The 21,328-nt window shown below is 37.5% G+C and overlaps 1 protein-coding gene across 7 annotated transcripts in view; it reads left to right on the top strand.

Moving 5' to 3' along the window:
* The window catches only part of LRRC28 (leucine rich repeat containing 28), a 129,426-nt gene that overhangs the window by 76,523 nt on the left and 31,575 nt on the right, over positions 1–21,328 (top strand). For 6 of the 7 annotated variants that reach the window (XM_050799757.1, XM_050799762.1, XM_050799763.1 and 3 more), the window contains one exon: positions 5,550–5,756. The exons of the other annotated variant lie outside the window; for it this stretch is intronic. In XM_050799757.1, coding sequence (XP_050655714.1) covers positions 5,550–5,756 — 207 coding nt within the window. The remainder of the gene's footprint in view (positions 1–5,549; positions 5,757–21,328) is intronic. 7 annotated transcript variants of the gene reach the window in all.

Here is a 21,328-nt window from a genome sequence, read left to right as displayed (position 1 = left end):
AATTCTGAAAGTCACAATTGTGAAAGATCAAAATCCTGACTGTTGAAATCCTGAAAGCCTAATTCTAGGGAAGGAGTTTTAGTACATTTTGGTTGTACCAGGATAGTTGCATCATGTTAGGTGGAACTATTACCTTGTTATTGTCTTTATTTGGAAATTAGGTATGATTTAAGGAGACGCATATGAGTGCCAGGTTGACAAGTAGTGGACTCGTGGACTTAATTTTAGGTGTCAACTTGACTGAATTAAGAAATACCTAGAAACTTGGTAAAACATTATTTTGGGTGTGTCTGTGAGGTGTATTCCAGAGGAGACTGGCACATGAGTCTGAGTGGACTAGGTAGGGAAAATCTGCCCTCATTACTGGTGGGCACTATCTAGTAGGCCAGGGGCCCAGAGAGAACAAATACTGCGGGCGAATTGGTCTCTGTCTCAGAGAAGGGACAGCGTTTTCTTTCTCCTGCTGCCTTAGACATTAAAATTCCAGGCTTGCCATCCTTTAGACTCCAGGATTTATACCAGCAGCCCCCCGGGTCCTGAGGCTTTTGATCTCAGACTGAGAGTTGCATCATTGGCATCCTTAGTTCTGAGGCCTTCAGACTGGGACTGAGCCACACTGTAGATATCCCAGGGTTCCAGCTTGCAGACAGTCTGTCATGGGACTTCTCATACATGAGCTGATTCCCCTAATAAATCCTTTCTCATATATCTGTATACGTATCTTATTGGTTCTGTCTCTTTGAAAACCTCTAATACAGATTTGGTATTGGGGAAGCCAAGTATCATTCCTTCTTACCATATTCCTTCTAACACAATGGAAGGGATCAGTGAAATTGTTCCCTTGCAAAAACGCTGTGATAAATTAAGTATATGCGGCTACTTAATGGTAAAAGATAAATTTTAAAATATAATTGGTGCTATGAATACAGAAAATCACTTAGTTGTAGTGGTCAAGCAATAACCAGACTTTCAAATAGACAGCATACACTTCAAAAATTTGTAGACCACAACCACCCTCCAAATACAAGTGGAGAGAGTGTTTTGAAGATATTAGAAGTGAAAATGCAAACAAAAAAATACAAGAAATCTCCCCTGCCAAATTTTTCAATGGTGTACAACTTCTGCCCCTTCACACATAGTGCCAGTTTGTTATGCTGAGCATTTCATCTTCGCATAATTTCCAACACTGGAGGTATAAATTGTGTAAACATTTCAAGAGTTCTAATTTGCATTTTTATAAATTTGAGTCCACGAAAGTGCATTATTACAATGTTAACTTTGGGTATAAGCACTGTGCATGTATGAAAAAGGTTGAAACTTCCTCAGTAAATGAAGAGATGTCCATTTTGTACATCTGCATATGTGAAAGATAACATTTCTTGAGATCTTGGCTCTTTGGATATGGATAACTGCATATTCAGTGGTTGACCCGTCATAGTTTTTCATTGATCTCTTCAGAAGACTTAGGTTGTTCAACACGGTATTTCATGCAGCTGACTGCAGTTATAAAGCTGGCGGCACACAGTTGCCAAGCATAGTGGTATGCATTTATGCATTTTGCTTTTTGACATGTTTCCTTATGAATGTGGTTTTTCTGCTTGTAGCTATTATACCCATGCACCTATGATTAATATATCTGAGTGTTTATACTTGCAAAAATATATGTTTTTATTGCCTGTTTTATTGTGTAAAGTGACCTATCAAGTATTGTTAGGTTTTTATGTTTCTAAAATAAACCCTCTTTATAAAATAAATACATGTCTTTTTTTAAAAAGGAATTTTTAAAAATTATTTCTTTCCAGAATTATACTTTTAGGATTTTGATCTTTCAGGATTGTGATTTTCATTCAAGATTTTACACTCGGGATTTTGGATCTTTCAGGATTTCAACATTTGGCATTATGGTTCTCAGGAGTGTATCTGTTAGAATTATGGCCCAGGCCCATTTGGCTGATTGTGTAGTTTTAAGTTTTCTATATTCTTGGTGGTTTTCTGTTTAGTTGTTTTATTTTTATTGAGAGTAATGTATTAAAATCTCCATCTATCATGTTGAAATGTCTGCTTGTCCTTCCAGTTTTGTCAGTTTTTTACTTTATATAATGTTGGACTCTCGTTAGATGTCTATGTATTTATAGTTGACTTATTTTTCTAAAGTATTATCCATTTTACTATTATGAAATATTTCCTCTTTGCCTCTTATAGTATTTCTTGTCTCTTTTTTTCTGATATGAATATAGCTGCTCTCTCTTATGTTACTTTTTGCATGGTATGTAGTTTTTTCCATCCTTTTACTTTTCAACCTATTTGTGCCTTTGAATCTAAAGTGTATTTCTTATGGATAGCATATTGTTTTTTATGCAGTTGACAGCCTTCCCATTTGACTGGGTTATTTAGTCTGTTCACATTTAATGTAATTATTGATATGATTACGTTTATTAATACATCACCCATTTTGCCATGTGTAGTCTACATATCTTGTATTTTTTCCCTGTACCTCTCCTTTCATTACCTTTTTTAATGTTAGATAAATATTTTTAGTGTGCAATTTCAATTACTGTGCCAACCTTTTTTAACTGTATATTTTTAATTATCTTCTTGTTGCCTCTGAACATGATGAGCCATTTTTCTATTGATGCTTTCAAGATTTTTTATGTATCTTTGTCTTTTATAGTTTGATTATGATGTGTATATGTGTGGGTCTCTTTGTATTTATCCTACTTGGTCTTTATCAAGTTTAAGTCTTTTAATATTTCTCATCAAAATTTAAATTCATAATCACACCTTGTTGCCCCATTTTACAATAATGAAAAAAAAAGTGCAGGCCTTAGTAATTTTTGCAGCCATGTAAAAACACTTTTTTGCACATTTAATTATTTTTGAAATATGTTCAAAATCATTTATTTTACTTGCTTCCATGTACATTTTGATGGATTTTTTTCAAATACCTTTAAATAGATGGTTTGTAAATAATGCAATTCAGAGGTATTGATGACATTTTTATTGTTTTTCTATAAAAATAAATTCTTAGAATTGGCATCAGCACACTTAAAGTGTAATAGTCTAGAAGCTTGTAACTGTCTTTGACTTTTTCCTATTTTATTATTTTTCATATTAAATCAAGCCTACCTCATGCTTTCGTTAAAGTACCTCTGGAATTTGTCTTCAGATTCTATCGCACTGCATCTGTTCTAGTCAAATGCCTACTCGTTTTGTCAGCCTAGTATCTCCTTCCATATAATTGCTTTCTGCATATTTGCCTGTCTAACCTTTCCAAAAAACATCCCTTCATCCTTTAAGATTCTTCAGAAGATGTCATATTCTCACAATAGTAAGTCCAGGCTCCTCTACCCAATATTTATTATCATTCCTGTCTCCACCAAACTCTGTCTCTCTGTATTGAATTTATTTTCTGCTCTTCTCCTATTGGTCTTTGTCATTTGTTGGTCCCCAAAGAGCCCATTGTGCAAGCTGTATTTAGTTTTTCACTTGCATGCCTTTCCTCATGGTTTTAACCCCGCCCCCATGCCCTGCTGGGAATCCTTTACATGTTTTCTTTGTGCCTTATTCAAATTCCCATCTCCAGTAAATTTTGGAAGAGTTTCTCCAAGCCTTCACATAACCTCTGAGCTCCTCTTGCAGCTTGTTGGTTGTGTGTGATGTGCTTCTCAATGGCAGAGGCCTTGTCTCATTCTTGTCTTGACACTGCCCATGTTAAGTCTGGGATTGGTTGCTCTTCTCTCCCACATAGTCATTTTTTGATTTTTAAATTTAGTTCTTTTCTCTTTTTCTTTGTATTTCTTCTTATGACTTATAAAACACGATGATTCTTCCTCATGTTTTATCCCCACACACCCAAAATCAAAAGCATTTTTGTTTTGTGAAAGAGATAGACAGGCTTAGCAAGGTGGAATACTGTGCCAGGGGAGCCAAGCATGAAATTGACTCTCCTGTGCACTAGTTAAGTTCAAGTAGAAAACTCCCTTTCAGAGTCACAGGCTATATACTGAATCCTACCTGCCTGCTCCACTGCAGGTGTATATTTTGTTCAGTATTGAGGAAATTGAGCAGTAATGTATGAACTTCCCAGCACAAATTTGTAAATATTAGAAAAATAACTACGAGTTAGGGTATTTTGGACTAGTATTACTTTTATAAAGTAAAATAATTATTTTAAATTCTCTAACAAAAGGTCTGTAGCAAAGATCAGCAAACCTTTTCTGTAAATGGCCAGCTAGTAAATATTTTTAGGTGTTGCAAGCCACATATGATCTCTGTCACGTGTTCTTTGTTTTTATTGTTGTTTACCATCGTTTAAAAATGTTAAAAAAAAAAAAAAAACCAGTTTCAGCTTGCAGGCAGGACAAGAGCAGGCCACAGGCTAGATTTGACCTGTGAGCCATAGTTTACCACCACCTGGTCTGTAGCAATGAGAAAAGCTACCCTGTTCAGTTGAGCATCCAAGATGGCAGAAGACTGTTATCCAGTAGAGAAGACATAGCTAATACTAATCCAACTGTTGTACAAACTGGAATGTGCACAGAGGGGTACTGTCAAGTGGTAGAGCCTGGGAAATCTTAACCTAGGAGGAATGGCTCAGGAATAGGGACAGGATGAAAGAAGGGGAAGAGTGGTCTTCGACATCTAAGTCTCCATGATGTGAAAGTAGACTTGTCCTGCACAGTGCTGACTAGGTCTTCAGTATAATGTGCTGTCCTGGAAAAGAGTCAATGTCCTTCCCCTAAAATGGTGATTTTTCCCTGAGGGACTAAGTTCCTTGTAAGGAACTTCCTAATCTTCACTCAAGTCTTACGTGATTTGATGTATGAAAAGGACCTAATTGTACTCACCATGGAACAGATGACAACTGTAGGCATCAATGATGAGGAAATTATGGAGTAAATGGAAGTATTTAATTTGGGAATTAAAGTAAATCTTTATAGGGTATGTATACTTTGGGTTTTTTAAAAGGTGCCACATGCCTAAACAATATCTAAAAATGTTAGTTAAACTGTATCTCATTTTATTGTTATAACCTTTACCATGATGAACATTTCCAAAAGACATTCTAATTTCTACTCCAGAAATCTATTTAGCTCATATGAACAAGTTGCACTTACTTCATTGCTATTATTCATAAATCTCCTATTTTCTTCTTAGATGGATGGTAAAATCACACAAGTAGCAAAAACCAGGTTCCTTGAAGTGACTGTAATTGTTCTTTTCTCACCCTGGCAACAAACTTGACTCATCAAGATGCAGAAGCCACAGTGACAGACTTCTGGTTCCGATTCACCACTTTGTGTCTCTTTTTTTCTCCATGCCAGCCGGCCCTTTTCTCCACTTAAGAAATTCTGGCAGGGTAATTTAAAGACGTCCACCTAGGTTGGATTATTTGCATTTTCACCAAAACTCCTGTTCTTCCGCATTCATGTTTGTGGAAATAGTTGCAGCTACTGATTTCATTTGGTTAAACTGTTATAATATTGATTCATTTTGTTTATTTCAGTTCATAAGGATGCAATTTATCCTAATTTTGATTTTGGTTGTAGAGGTTGGCGATTTGAAGGAGCTGCAGACACTAGACATTTCTACCAATCGTTTGCTAACTTTACCCGAGAGGCTTCACATGTGCCTTTCTCTGCAGTACCTCACTGTGGACCGAAATCGTCTATGGTATGTGCCGCGCCATCTCTGCCAGCTGCCCAGCCTCAATGAGCTCTCCATGGCTGGAAACCGTCTTGCATTTTTGCCACTTGGTAAGTAATTGTGTTTAAAGTAAAACAGCCAAAGAATAAGATGGAAAGCTTTTGTTTCTTTGACTGGAACCAATTAGTTTCCTTCCTTGTGTTTATCTTGATGATTGCTTCTCTAAGTTTGTTTTTGCAGTGAACAAAGTGTCATTCCTAGTTAACAAATGGAATTTATTTCAGTGAGGGATTTTATACTTTAAAAAAGAAATCTGTGCTAAAATTGTGTTTAGGGACAAAATATATGAGCTGATTTCCTCAGAGAAAGGAATTAAACTGTGTGTGTGTGTGTGTGTGTGTGTGTGTGTGTGTGTGTGTGTGTAAGGTATTGAACAATATGAAAAGATAGCTACTGATACAAGTATTGGCTTAGGTGTTGACTTCTCCCTAGGAAAATTGGTATTGGGTATCCTAATAGTTAGTATTGCCAAATAACCAGATTACAACACTTTGAAGACCTTAAAATTGGCTGAACTTCCTGCTGAGCTAGAAAGTCAGCTTGGCTAAAAAATAACGTATTATCCACTGTAGCTGTAGCTGACTCATTTTGACATAATATATGTCAAAGTACATGGGCCTTGAATAAAACAGTACATTTATTTTGTAGATAGCTGAATAATTTTGTTAACTTGTAAGAAACAAACGTGCCACTTAAAAAAATTTAAATATGAGGCCTCTTCGAAACTTAAACTGTCACAATAAGCATCATATGATTTTACTCATAAAAGCATTTTTATAGTGAATAATTCATCTCTGAGGGCAGTAAATAATTTACTAGTCCCTAAAGGAAATATTTTCCAACATAATACAATGCACATACTATTTTCAATTTCATATGTTCAAGGTAACTTTAAAATACTGAACACATTAAAATCAATTGAAGTGATAATCAAATTTAAGGAGATTATTTTTTTCCATAAATATAATTACGTTTTGTACTTATAAAATTAACAAAATGAGGCCGTTTCAGAAGCAGGCTACATTTCTAAGAAATCAGAGCTTCTTTCAAGTGAGAAAAATATCAAATATAAATAGATTTTTAAAAATAAAGGTACCTGCTGCTCTAACCCCACAGGTCATGCATAGACCAATTATGGTGGACAAGCACCAAATTACAAATCTAGAGATCCAGGTTATAGCCTGATTCCACCATTTCACAGTGTGTGACCTGGAGTAAGTCACCGGAACCTCTCTGAGCTTCATAAATTTTATTTTCCATGAGCCAGACATCATATTTATCCTGCTTCCTTTATAGTTATTTTGAAGTCGAATATGATAGTTTATGTATAAGAATTAGAAAGCACCGTACAAATGAGATGACTCTCAAATGAGAAGATACAACTTGTAGATTACCATATCTGACTTAAAAAATGTTTACTCTTGAGCCAGGCATGGTGATGCATACCTGTAGTCCCAGCTACCCAGGAGGCTGAAGTAGAAAGATCACTTGAGCCCAGGAGTTTAAGGATGCAGTGAGCTATGACTGTGCCTGAGAATAGCCACTGCTCTCCAGCCTGGGCAACATACCAATACCCCGTCTCTAAAAAAAATTGTTTTTACTCCCCTCACATTCACCTCATCTCCTTGTAGTAAGTACCTAAACTTGTACTTACCACTTCCTAATGGAGATGGAAATGTGACCTATACCAGTGCCAACTCCCTTCCAAGTGATTGCCAGGATGTTGCTGTCAGTGCTGGCAATACATGAGGGAAGGCAAGGAGGGAGGGAGGGAGGGAGATAAAGGATGTGATGGTTTTATTTGTGTGGCATAGAATGCAACTTACTGGCATAACACCAGATTCAGAGTAAAGTTGCAAATTTCTTTGTAAGCAGCCTTTAACCTACTGTGGTTTGACTTTCAGACTTTCAGAAACAGATTAGCTTGTTAAGTCTGGGGTTGCCCATGCTACTATTCATAATGTTGTTGTTATTATAGACAATATACATAAAAAGGAGTGTTTCCGTGTGCAATAATGGTATTATGTATACTACTATGACTATTTGTAAGAATAATAATAGCTATCAGATCCGGCCACTGCATTCCAGCCTGGGTGACAGAGTGAGACTCCGTCTCAAAAAAAAAAAGAATAATAATAGCTATCATTTATTGAGCACTGAGCCTTCGGCCAGGTATTCTATTTAATATGCTCACTAATTTAGTTATTACAAAACCTTAATGCAAAATCTATTATTATAAAAGTTATTGGCAACCTAATTTTGCAGATAAGGAAATTGAGGCTCACAGAAGTTAAGTAATCTGCCAGAGTCACAGCTAGTAAGAGACAGAATTGAGCTTTGTCTGATTCCAAACCTACATTGCCACATTGGCATGCTGTCTCCATATTTCAGACATGGTCTCTCTACAGGGGGACCTTATTTGGGAATAGGGCTGAACCGTATTGAGCATCATATTGTTTGTGGCACCGTATTGTTTGTGGCCGTTTCCAGTGTCAAAGTTTGGCTCTGCCATTTTGGGCTCAAGATACTCCTAGTGACACTCTTGTTGGCCTCATTCAATATATCTCTCTATTCACTTAACAAGATTACCTGCTGGAGGCTAGTGCTTTATCTCACCTACCCACTCTGTACACCAACCTGGTGCTCCCAATTACTTGTTTCCACCTGGCCTTGTGTCAGTAGCTTCTGCATCAACAGAAATCTTATAAAAGCCTAGGCCTGAACCCTGTTATCTAGATCTATCTTGGTGCTAGTAACTCTTCTTCCATTGCCCGGCCCCTACAACTTCAGCAGAGCTCCTGGTTCCTTAATTTGGAGGTGTGCTCCTAATAAATTGTTTTTCTCTTGTCTTGGTTATTCTGTTACATATTCTTTGTCTCAGCTGTAAACCATTCATACAACTACTGGCTACATTGAGCCTGCCAGAGTCTGATCCATAGCCCTCTTCTCTTGTCTGATACTCAGATGTGCTCTTACCACAATGCCATCTGGTTCTAGAGCCCTAGCTCTGCCTAGATTCCTGCACACAATTGAACTCCTTAAGTTGAATGACTTTTGTTTGCTGCAGCTGGTTACTGTGCCCTTCGCCTTGCCTATTCTGCCTCCCTCACTATGGTTCCTTAGCCTTGGCTCCTCATTCCCCTAGTCATTGGCCACTCATTCCTGCCTTTCTTTCAGCAGTGACACAAGCTGAGTATGTGCCAAGGTGGCAGTGGTGGTGGGAGAATAGAGGGAAGCCATTCCCATAGGAAGCCTACCACTGTCATGTTTGGGGCCCTGGGAGTGATGCTGTGTGTCATGCTGAATGCTTGCAGCAACAGAGGACCCAACTTGCAGTGGCTGGTGCAAGGTTAAAGAAATGGTTGTTGGTAGAGAACTGAGTGCTACATACACATGGCTAGTCTGCTCTTCTGCCTTGGCACCCTCAGTTATTTACTAGGGCATCTTCTGTATGCACCATGCTAATGGCCGGTGTGGCTAGGGAGGTGGGCATCTCTTCTTTGGTACATAATCTTCAGTGGTGAGTTGAACTATTACAGAGTAGCTTCTGTCTCTAGGTTTCTTGTTACTCCAAAGCCTTGCCTCTGTGTCAGGAGCAACTTTCCTTTGTGAATTTGTGAATGTGGTGTCAAAGAGCTTTAGAGGCAAGAGGGTCTACTCTGCACTTTGAGGAGGATGCCTTATGGCAGTTGAAGTAACCACAACTCCCAATCTTGGCCTGCAGATAGCCCAGGATAGGAAGCAGCTTCCACAAGGCTCTGGTCACCATCCTGGCTCATAAGGCTTACAGCCCTGGCAGAATATGGGCCTGTGAATAGGTTTTACTTTACTTTAGAAAAGCATACAAGCAAGAGGATGATGATGATGAAGATTATCCAGTATAAAAGAAGCAGGCTACCTGAAGCAATGCTCTGTCCTGGTCTAAAACTGGATTCTTTGAGAACAGCAGGAAGAAAGGATCAGGGAGCAAATACAAGCCCTGGTGGCCTTGCTGCATCTGGTATACTGGATATTCTTTGTAAGAAATGGATGAGACAGCTAGAGAGCTCTGTGTGAGGTCACTCAAGGAAGGCTTCAGGAGACTGGAGACAGGATAATCCACAGAGATGAAGAAACTGAAGCTGACCAAAATAGCCACAGTTTCCTCATTCTCGTCTTTCTGTTTCTGGGGGTATTTTTTGCCATCATGAAGATCGATTTGGAAATTGAATTCAGTTCTGTCTTTAGGAAGAAAACAATTAAATTTATACACTTAAAACCTTTCCATGAACCTTTTTCTGAAAAACCAAAGCCATCTAATGCTAAGAACTATCTGGGAGAGAGCCAAACAAAGCATGCAGCCTCTGATACTGCCTTTTTTTTTTAGAGAACTGAACTGTTCTTAGAAACTTAGCAAATAGGGGTATCTCTTTACAGTAGTTTGGAAATACTCTGCACATACACACAGGCACACACTCACATGTACCTCTAAGGTTTTCAAATATTAGAAGGCTTCTGTGTTATAAGAGCCTTGATCCTATAAGAATAATACAGGAACTTGAAAGTTTTATGAAACGAATGCTGTGATATCGCTCCCTATGATAGGAGGTGGGAATCTTATTTTGGGGAGCCACTTAATGAATTCAGTTTCTTGCCAAAGAAGTGTGACTTAGGAGAAAACCAGTCTTCAAGTGGCTTCTTAGAGAAATGTAAGATTATAGCCTCTTCAAAAGGTAACTAAAGATACCATATGTAAGGGATGACTTAAATCACTTATAATACTGTCTAACCCATTAACAGTCTTTGAGTATGTTTCCCTAAGTCACTTGTAATACTGTTGAAACCATTAAGACTCTTTGACTGTGTTCTTCTTAAGATGAAAAGATGCATCAAAAGAAAAGGATGTTCCTATTATTACTATGCTAGCACAACTGAGTGACAGAAGATTCTACAGATAGAAGCTTTGTTCACGGTGGTGACTATCAGCAAGGAAGAGGGGAAAGCAGTCACTTGAGCCTAGTGCTATGAAATTTAATAGTGGCCTCAAAACTTGAATATTTGCTTTTGATTCAATATAGCTCCGTTAACTAAATAACTCAGACAACTGCAACTCATTTCTTGGCTTCTGAAAGTGTAGGGAGATATAAAGAAAATGATTTTTTTCTCTAAGGCTTTTTAACCATGCGCTTCTGGTTTTCATTGCATAATTAATAAGTCCAATTATCCACAACTTACTTAATGTTGAATAATAGATAGAAGGATTGTGAGGTTGCCCATTCACAAATTGACTATGGAAGAGCATCCTTTAGTTAGCTCCCAGGAAATGCTGTGTCCGCCAAACTCAATGCCAGTAACTTCTGTAGTTTAAGAAAACAAGAAAACAAAAGTTGTACCCACATTAGCGATGGAATTCTTATTGAATGTTAACTTAAAAAACAGTGATTGGGCTGGGACCCGTGGCTCACTCCTGTAATCTCAACACTTTGGGAGACTGATGTGGGTGGATCACTTGAGGTCAGGAGTTCTAGACCAGCCTGGCCAACATGGTGAAACCCCGTCTCTACTAAAAATACAAAAATTAGCTGGATGTGGTGGCAGGCATCTGCCATCCCAGCTACTGGTGAGGCTGAGGCCCAAAAATCGCTTGAACCTGGGAGGTTGCAGTGAGCCAAGATTGCACCACTGCACTCCAGCCTGGGCAACAGAACGAGAAGAAAAAAAAAAAGCGATTGAATTCGTAATCAGGAACGTTTGGCACAGGACATTGAGATTTACAGAATAGCTTGTGCATAAACCACCATGTAGTAAGCCCAACAGCTAGTAGAAAATAACTTTCTACTAAGGAAAATTAACTGGGTTTCTAAACCAGCCCCAGAGTTATCTCTTGGAGATTCTAGTAGTGTTTATTTTATTGGGAAGAGTTATTCTGTGTGTCAAGGACTTGTGCTACATACTGAAATGATGTTTGAAAAATATCAAATGTAAATAGATTTTTAAAAATGAATGTATCTCTGCACTAACCTAAAATTGTTTATAGAACAATTCTAGCGGACAAGCAAGCATGTGAGTGCAGAGATTCATGTTTTAGCGTGATTCTACCAGTCCTCCAGACCACACTCCATGACTTTGATAAGGGTATAAAGCTGGCCCTTTGTCACGTAACAGGAGAACACTCCAGTTTTTTATAGTGGTAGTACTTGTATTTGTTTGTAGGAATTGGATGCCTTATGTAGAAAAAATATATAGCAAGTATTGGTGCAGTTTTAGAAACTAGCTCCTAGGCATTTTCAAAGCACATGCTGAAATCCCTTCTCTTTTTGTAAATGGCATATAAAAGGCACAAATCTGTTAACTGTACTTGTTTTTTCTATTGTCTCTTGTTCCTACTTTCTCTGTATTTGCTTAGAAAGTCAGGAAAAGAATTGCTGTTTACTATTTTTTAATAAAAATTAAAGTCCACACAGTAAAACTATTTAAACTTCAATCTAGTATTGAAACTAGTTGGAAACCAGTTAATAATTTCCTAATCTCAGACTTACAGATGAGTGTAAACTGTACTGTACTGAACTGTGAATGTATTTCATCTGCAGTTTGAAGAACTGTGGCCTTGACGTCATTATTTAATGGGACCAATTTGCAGAATTTGTGACCTTAAGTAAATTTCAGTGAAGAACTTTATTCTAGTACGGACAAAAAGTCCCAAAGGTTGGAGTGAGTTCTGTGTTTGAGTAGAAGGTGTGATACCTGCTTTCAAAAAGGGGACCCAAGCTTGTGACAAAATGATGTTCTATAGTAATTGTTGGGCAGGTCTCTATGTAATGAAAACAGAGAAAAGAAAGTCTTGAAAGCAAGGTTCAAAATCTAGTAGTGGGAAGAAATGAGAGAATGAGTCTGTTAACAAAAATCCATACAGATCTTTCAGGAGAAAAGTTAGAACTCTAGAATGCAAATTTTGTCAAGGAAATGGATGTGCAATGCTTTTTTTTGAGCTCTGTCTTTTTGTAAGTATTTGTAACAAAAACTCTTCTTTATCCTTGTGCTGCTTACTCTTCTGAGCCGATTCTACTGTCTTTTTTTTTTTTTTTTTTTTTTTTTTTGAGATGGAGTCTCTCTCTGTTGCCCAGGCTGGAGTGCAGTGGCGCGATATGGGCTCACTACAACCTCCGCCTCCCGGGTTCAAGCGATTCTCCTGCCTCAGCCTCCTGAGTAGCTGGGATTATAGGTGCATGCCACCATGGCTGGCTAATTTTTGTATTTTTAGTAGAGATGGGGATTTCACCATGTTGGCCAGGCTTGTCTCGAACTCCTGACGTCAGGTGATCCACCCGAATCAGCCTCCCAAAATGCTAGGATTACAGGCGTGAGTCACCACGCCCAGCCTATTCTACTGTCTTCTGACAGTGCTTTGTTTTTCTTTCATTGCATAAGGGTTTTTCTCTTGTTTAGGTTTTCTTAGGAAGTTAACGGTTATTTCATGTGGCTTCTGCAGCAAGGGCCAGACGTTGACTTACTATGCTAACGTATGAAGAGAAAAGTACAGCTAGATTAGGTGAGCTTTAAGTGAACAAATTTGTATTTTTCTCTAAGTTTTGGAGTAGGATTTAGGAGGTGGGACATGATTAATGTGAAGAAAGTGAGCCCTGTTCTCCCAAATATCAGTTAAAAGAAAAAGAGATGCTGCTCATTCTTAGGGCACAACGTGAAGCTTAGAAAAATAGTAGTATGAGGGCTAGCACCATGAGCAGAATGTTTACCAGGAGTTTTTTGTTATTCTGGTTCTGGAACTCACAGCTTTTTAAATAGTGACAAGAATGTGCAGTACTAGTGAAGTCTGGAAGATGTTATGAATTGACTTAAAAGCAAGAATCTAGAGTTTCCATCAGTCATAGCTTTCAGTGAAGTTTTAAGTTCCAAACAAACCAGAAACACAGGCACATAGTGCAGCTGAGCAGCAGTTCAAGGTACAATGCAGTGAAGACATTTTGCTCTTCACACAGGCTGTCATGGCAGGGTTGTATTTTCGAAGTCCATACTGGACAGTCAACCAGTTTCCTTCTCTAGGATCTTCTCTGAAGGAATTCTTGGTATTTCTGCCATAAATCTGTAAGTTAGAACTAGCCCACCAGTTTTCTAGTCCTTTAAAGCAAGCAAAGAGAAACTTGGTTCATCACTTATCTCCTTGGCAATGTCTGCTTCAAGATCCAACTCCGATACTGTACCTGGATGCTTTGGGCAAGAACCAGCTCTCTCACCCTCAGCCCCCAGGCATCCTGCTAGGTAGTACCACTCCCTGCCCTGCATGGGAGTGTCCTGCTTGTATAGAAATAATGTGTTGGGGGAGGCTGTCTAACTTCCATCATGGTGAAACAGGCATATGTGCCTTTAAATCCCTGCTCTACCACTTAATAGCTGTGTAATCTTGGACTTAGGAGGGTTATTTAAGTCTCAGTAATAAGGTAATATTAGCACCTACTTCATAGCACGATTGTGAGAATAAGATCCATAAAACATGTATCACTTATAAATACCACATAAGCATACAGTCAGTATGAACTGTTTTTACTCTGTAACTAGACTGTAAGGAAGTGTAGGAAGTGTGTGTCTTCATGTTTGGACCCCAAGCATTGAGCACAGTGCCCAGCCCACTGCTTGTCATCTCTTTGTTACCTGAACTGTGCAACAGAAATAGAGATGCTGCAGCATGAATATTTAAACCAACAGCAAAGGAAGCCTGCAGTCATTCAAATTCATTAAAATCTATTTATTTTAATTTAACAGTTGGTGATCTACCATGTATAAAGTTATCTTATTAAATTATAATTCACTGTGAGGTCTTATTTTGTAAAAGCTGAATAGACTAGAAAGACAGTGACTTTGTAAAAGAGTTAATGGAATCTGTGTGTTGTGTGTATTTAAAGAGGCTAGCACTTAAAAATTTATTACTCTGAGAAAGTGGTTGAAGGGTTGTCTTTGTAAAAAGCATCATGTAGGTAATTTAAATTCATTTTAAGAATTATTTTGGAATACACTGTAAATTATTCTGAATTTATTACTAAGAAGCCCACATTTTATAGTATTTAAAGCATTGTAATTATGACTAATAGTATCTCTGATTTATTGAGCTGTGATAATTGGTTTAACATCGATAGAGCATTCCAAACAATTTATTTTGGTTGATTGCTTTGATGTTGTTGTTTCTTTTGGCCCATCATTTTGTGGATGAGAATATACATTCACCTTTTGATAAAATAAATGAGTTTCATACTGGTCAGCATGGAGTAAACACAGACCCTGTTCTGTCCTCTCCTGTGCTGTCATTCCATGCTCGCTTTTACAGTATGGTTAAAAGGGCAGTAGTCTGAATACACAGGAGCTTTTTGTTCCATTTTCAGCCATGTGGACTGCATATGCCAGAGCCTTGAGGTTGAAAACAAACAAACAAACAAACAAACAGAATTGGAGTTTGTGCAGGACTCCTAGATTTTGCTAATTTCTAAGTCAGAAACTCTGATCTATGAGTTTGGAAGAAAAAAAGGAAATATTCTGGACACAGTACAGTACTTTAAAAAGCCACATGAAAAAGTTCTTTATGGCCGTAGCATCTATGCAGATGGACAGCCTCCTTGCTTTATAAATTTTACATACTGAGCCTTTTTTGCTCAAGAACTTTAAAAAATATTATTGCATGATATATCTATTGTAAGGTATTGGTGCATTAATATTAATAAAAGGAAGAAAACCACCCCAGTGGTTAGTAGATGAGTGATCTCTTCCAAAGTTAATTATTGAGTGAAGGTTTTTTTGTCTCAAGAATGTAAGAAATATCTCAAAGCCTTTTCATGAAGTACATGTTTGTATTTCAGCCTCGTAGTGATTACGAATGCCATTCCATTGTGCTTGGGGTTTTTGCCAGCCGACTGCCTTCTGGCCAGGATCACGCTCTCAAGAGGCTGTCACAGCACCGCCTTTACAGCCTGTGACCTTGCCTGGCGCTGTGGTGTCCTGGCCTCCCCACCAGGCTGTGCTGTGCCAACTAAAACTGCAGAGCTGCCTGGTTCTCTTCATCATCCCACACTGTTTTGTGATCTCCTCTTTGTATTCAGAAGTAGGAGGTAAAAGACTAAGATGTATCGAGTACCAATTATTTTGCCAGGAATAAAGCTGGGCACCATATATGTTGTTTAATCTTCGTAACAGGTCTGTGAGAAAGGTACTCTTATCCCCTTGTTGCAGTGTAGGAAACAGGCTCAGAACATTTCATTTCCCTTCATGTCAGGAAGCAGTTAGCAAGTGGGGAAGCAGGATTCAGACTCAGTTCTGACTCCAGCACCCACTGCATTATCTAATTTCAGTACTGCCATTCCCTACTCTTTATCAGATTGTGTATTTGGAAAATTTAAGTGTCTGTATTACATACTCATGTCCATGTGGCATTATGCTGCCTAATGTATAATCTGAACATAGCAGGTACTGATTTTCTTTCAGCTTTAACATAAAATAGTCTGTTTCATGGTGGGCATATATTAAAAAATTACCTTCCTCAAAGTAGCCAGGAGGTACAAACTGAATTATCTGGAATATTGAAAAGCGAAGACAAGATCTGAACCTAATAGCATTTTTAAATTATCAACTCGTTTTTTCCTATAAAACTAACATAGGGAAAGAAGACTAAACTAGTAAGAGGTAGCAAGTGCCAGCTTTTATTTAACTTTATTGTGTGATCTTTGCATGTCACCTCATTTAATTTGCACAAGCTCTTTTGCAGTATAGAGAAAAGAGGTGCTTCCTCTGTCATGTCTCATTTTGTGTCCTTGGTTTGAGGGGATAAATCATTGTCTCTAGAGGCTGTTGCCTCCAACTCTTTTCTGTGCAATTAAAGTATAGAAAAGTGTTACTACCATTTGCTGCATGCCAAAGAGAATTCTCAATTTTAATTGGCCGCCTTCTACTGTAGGCACGTACTTCCAAATATGTCACTTACTAATAAAGAGAACAGTAACTGCCATATATTGGAGAAGGTTGTGTGCCAAGAATTCTATTTGATAATTTTTAAACCTTGTTAGCAATTCTCACTAAACCTGAGGACAGCTTTATTTTCCCCATTATACAGATGAGGAAACTAAGCCACACATTTAGTAATTAGAACAAGGATTCAAACCCAGGTTGTCTGACTCCAAGTCTGTTCTCCTGCTCTTTTAACTAGTATGCTCTGCCCCTTACCATTGCATATACCCAAGTAAAGAATATTTCCTGCTTTCTGTGAGCCCTGCTCAGATTTGTCTTTCAAGGGGCTCTGAAAGACAAATCTGAGACCAGAGATCATTTGCATTTTATCAACGCAGTTTCATTTTGGAAAAAAAAAAAAAAATTCCAAGGTGTTCTATGTGTTTTTAAAGTCTTCTATTTGTGACTGTAGGATTTGTTGAGCACCTTTTCATATACCTGTTGGCCTTTCGTATATGTTCTTTGGGAAAATGTCTGTTTAGATGCTTTGCCCATATTTTAATTGAGTTGTTTTTCTGCTACTGAGTTGTAAGAGTTCTTTATGTATACCAGAGAAGTAGTGAAGAAATAAAATAGGCATTTTTAGTACCATGTTGAGGCCTTTTTTATGCAAGTGGATTCTGGTATTTATAGTTTTCCCATCTATATTTTATAAATGTGTTGCCTTTTACACCAATAGATATGTCCATGAATGTTTACTTAAGTTAACAGTATGCAATATTTTGGTAATTCTCTAGTCTGATGCTTAAAAAACATATTGTATGCTGATTTAAATATCACAATTGTTTTAAACATTCAGTAACCTTGCAACTGGTAATATTGAGGGACCAGGTACTGTTACCCCATTTAACATTGAGCAAACAGAAGCTCTGCTCACATGCCTTGTAAGTGAATAGTCAGACACATGAGTCCTCTTATCCCCACGGTGAGCAAATTATTCTCTTCAGTGACTTATTTCTGAGTTAGCGCCTCTCTTTTTATTTTTTATTTTTTTTAGCAGGGTCTCACTCTGTTGCCCAGGCTGGAGTGTAGTGGCGCAGTCATGGCTCACTGCAGCCTTGAACTACTGGGCTCAAGTGATCCTCCTGCCTCAGCTTCCTGAGTAGGTGGGACTATAGACGTGGGCCACAATGCCCAGCTAATAGTCGTTCGTTCATTCATTCATTCATCCATTCATTCATTCATTCATTCATGTTTTTTGAGACAGGGTCTTGCTCTGTCACCCAAGCTAGAGTGCAGTGGTGCAACTGTGGCTCAGTACAGCCTCGAACTCCTGGGCTCAAGTGATCCTTCTGCCTCAGCTTCCTGAGTAGCTGGAACTATAGGCATGTGCCACCACTCCCAGCTAATTATTTTGTAGAGACAGAATCTTGCTGTTTCCCAAGCTGATCTTAAAATTCTGGCCTTAAATGACTCTTGTTTCCTTTTGTTTTAAGATAAATTACATTTTAATACAATATTTTAAGAAATAAAATTAATGCAAAGAAATCCATGGTAAACAAAATAGCAAAAATCTGAATCAAGACAGGATCTGGCAATGCCATGTTGAGACATTTGAAGCCCAAGGCAAAAGGAAGAATGTGCACTCCTATGATTTTTTTCTAGAACATTAATTTTTTTAGGGCATTAAAGTACTTGAAAAAATATCAAAAACTGAAAGTAGGTGTATTAAAACTTGACTTTATTCTAAGTTTAAATATTTTGTTTATACTAAAGCCAGAATTCATTGTAAATTTACTTCTCCAGCTTTAATGGAAGCATACTTATCAAAAATATTTTCATTACAACCATTATCCATTTAAAAAATACATAAAAACCTGTATACGTGGTACACATTTTTCCCTTCCAAATTGTATGACCTCTGTTTGGTGTTATTTTCCATTGAAGAAGGTTTTGTGTGTGTGTGTGTGTGTACTTTTTTTTAAGTAAATTTTCTTATGTATATTTCAGGTTTATAACATGATATTATGGGATACAAATAAATAGTAAAGTGGTTACTGTAGACAAACAAATGAACATATCTATCATCTCACATAGTTTTTCATGACAAGAGCAGCTAAAAATATATTTAACAAAATTCTGTAATACAGTACAAGTTTATTAACCTTAGTCTTCATGTCGTACATTAGGATCTCTGAACTTGTTCATCCTACATGTCTGCTATTTTCCATCCTTACCTTCTTCCCACATGATAACCCCTGTTTCAGTCTTCTTGTGTACTTGAGCTCTTTTTTATTTTATTTCATTTTATTTATTTGTTTTGAGATGGAGTCTCACTCTGTCGCCCAGGCTGGAGTGTAGTGGTACGATTTCGACTCACTGCAAGCTCTGCCTCCTGGGTTCATGCCCTTTTCTTGCCTCAGCCTCCCGAGTAGCTGGGACTACAGGCACCCGCCATCATGGCTAATGTTTTTGTATTTTTAGTAGAGACGGTTTCACCGTGTTAGCCAGGATGGTCTCCACCTCCTGACCTCGTGATGTGCCCGACTTGGCCTCCCAAAGTGCTGGGATTACAGGCGTGGAGCTCTTTTTTAAAAAATATTCTGTATATAAGTGAGATTGTGCAACATTTTTCTTTGTGTGTCTGGCTTATTTCACTTAGTATAATGTCTTCCAGATTCATCCAGGTTGTGGCATAAGTCTCTTTTTTAAGGCTGAAAAATATTCCATTATGTATACATACCACATTTCTTTATCTGGTCATTCATCAATTGGCATTTACAGTGTTTCCATATCTTGGGCTGTGGTGAATAATGCTGCAGTGAATATGGGAGTGCAGATGTCTTTATGAGGCGATGATTGTATCTCCTTTGGATATATACCCAGAAGAGGGATTGCTGAGTCATGTGGTAGTTCTATTTTTCATTTCTTTAGGAACCTCCATACTATTTTCCATAATGGCTGCACCAATCTACAGTCCTACTAACACGTACTAGGGTTCCCTTTTCTCCACACCCTCACCAACATTTGTTATCTCTTACCTTTTTTATAATAGCCATCCTTATAGGTGTGAGGTGGTAATCTCATAGTGGTTTTAATTTGCATTTCCTTTACTAGTGATGTTAAGCACCTTTTCATATACCTGTTGGCCTTTTGTATATGTTCTTTGGAAAAATGTCTGTTTAGATGCTTTGCCCATTATTTAATCGAGTTGTTTTTCTGCTATTGGGTTATAAGAGTTCTTTATAAATTTTGGATATTAACCTCTTATCAGTTATGTGGTTTGCACTTATTTTTTTTTCCCAGTGAGTAGGTTGCCTTTTCATTTTGTTAATTGTTTTCTTTGATGTGCAGAAGCTTTTTAATTTGATGTAGTCTCCTTTATTTTTGTTTTTGTAGCCTGAGCTTTTGGTGTGATATCGAAAAAATCATTGCCAAGGCCAGTGTCAAGGAGCTTTTCTCCTATGTTTTATTCTAGGAGCTTTATGGTTTCAGGTTCTATATTTAGGTTTCTTAATCAGTTTTGCGTTGATTTGTGTGTATTGTGTAAGATAAGGGTCCAATTTTATTCTTTTGCATGTGGAAATCCAGCGTTCCCAGCACCATCTCTTGAAGACACTTTCTGTTCCCTGTTATGTCCTCTTGGTACCCATATATGTTTGGATTTATTTCTGGACTCTCTGTTCTGTTCCATTGGTCCAGGTTTCTGTTTTTGTGCCAGCATCATAGTGCTTTTGTTACCATAGCTTTGTAAAGTAATTTTAAATCAGGAAGTGAGATGCCTCCAGTTTTATTTTTCTGTCTCAGTATTGCTTTGGCTATTTGGGTTTTATTGTTGTTGTTGTTGTTGTTATTGTTGTTTTATTTTTTGCTCCATATGAATTTTAGGATTTTTTTTCTATTTCTGTGAAGAATGCCATTGGAATTTTGATAGACATTACATTAAATCTGTATATTGCTTTGGGTAGTTTGGATATTTTAACAATATTAATTCTTCCCATCCACGAACACTGGATATCTCTCCATTTATTTGTGTATTATTAATTTTCTCCCATCAGTTTTTTATAGTTTTCAGTGTATCTTTTCACCTCCTTAGTTACATTTTCACCTGCTTAGTTACATTCATTTCTAGGTACTTTTTAAAAATACTATCAAAAATGGGATTGTTTTCTTGATTTCTTTCTCTGGTCGGTTGTTATTTGTATATAGAAAATCAATGAGTTTTATATGTTGAAATGTATCCTGTAGCTATAGTGAATTCATTTATAAGTTCTGCTAGTTTTTTTGTGAAATCTTTGGGGTTTCGTCTCTTATTTTTTACATATTTGCAGCTCAATTAGCACCACAGTTTTTCTCTTCTGGAATATGTACACTTTATAATTGTTTTTATTTTCTAGTCTTAGAGATCTTTTTTTCTTTTTGGTGTACTGGAGTAAAAATGGACTAAAAAGTTCATAAATGACACTGAGACAGCTGAATCACCATTTGAAAAGGGGAATTATTAGCTGTACTTTTATGCCATGTATAAGAATAGACTCCAAATGAATTAGAACTCAATTTGTGTAAAAAAAAAAAAGGAAGAGAAAAATGAAACCATATGAACACTAGAAGAAAATATGGGTGAATTCTGCTTAAACTTGGATGTCACAGGGAAGAGGTTTTCTAACTACGACTCAAAATCTGGAGGCAATTTTTAAAA

This window comes from Macaca thibetana, chromosome 7, assembly GCF_024542745.1.
Source record: "Macaca thibetana thibetana isolate TM-01 chromosome 7, ASM2454274v1, whole genome shotgun sequence".
NCBI classification, from domain to species: Eukaryota; Metazoa; Chordata; class Mammalia; order Primates; family Cercopithecidae; genus Macaca; species Macaca thibetana.
This window is presented reverse-complemented; position numbering and strand designations above follow the sequence as displayed.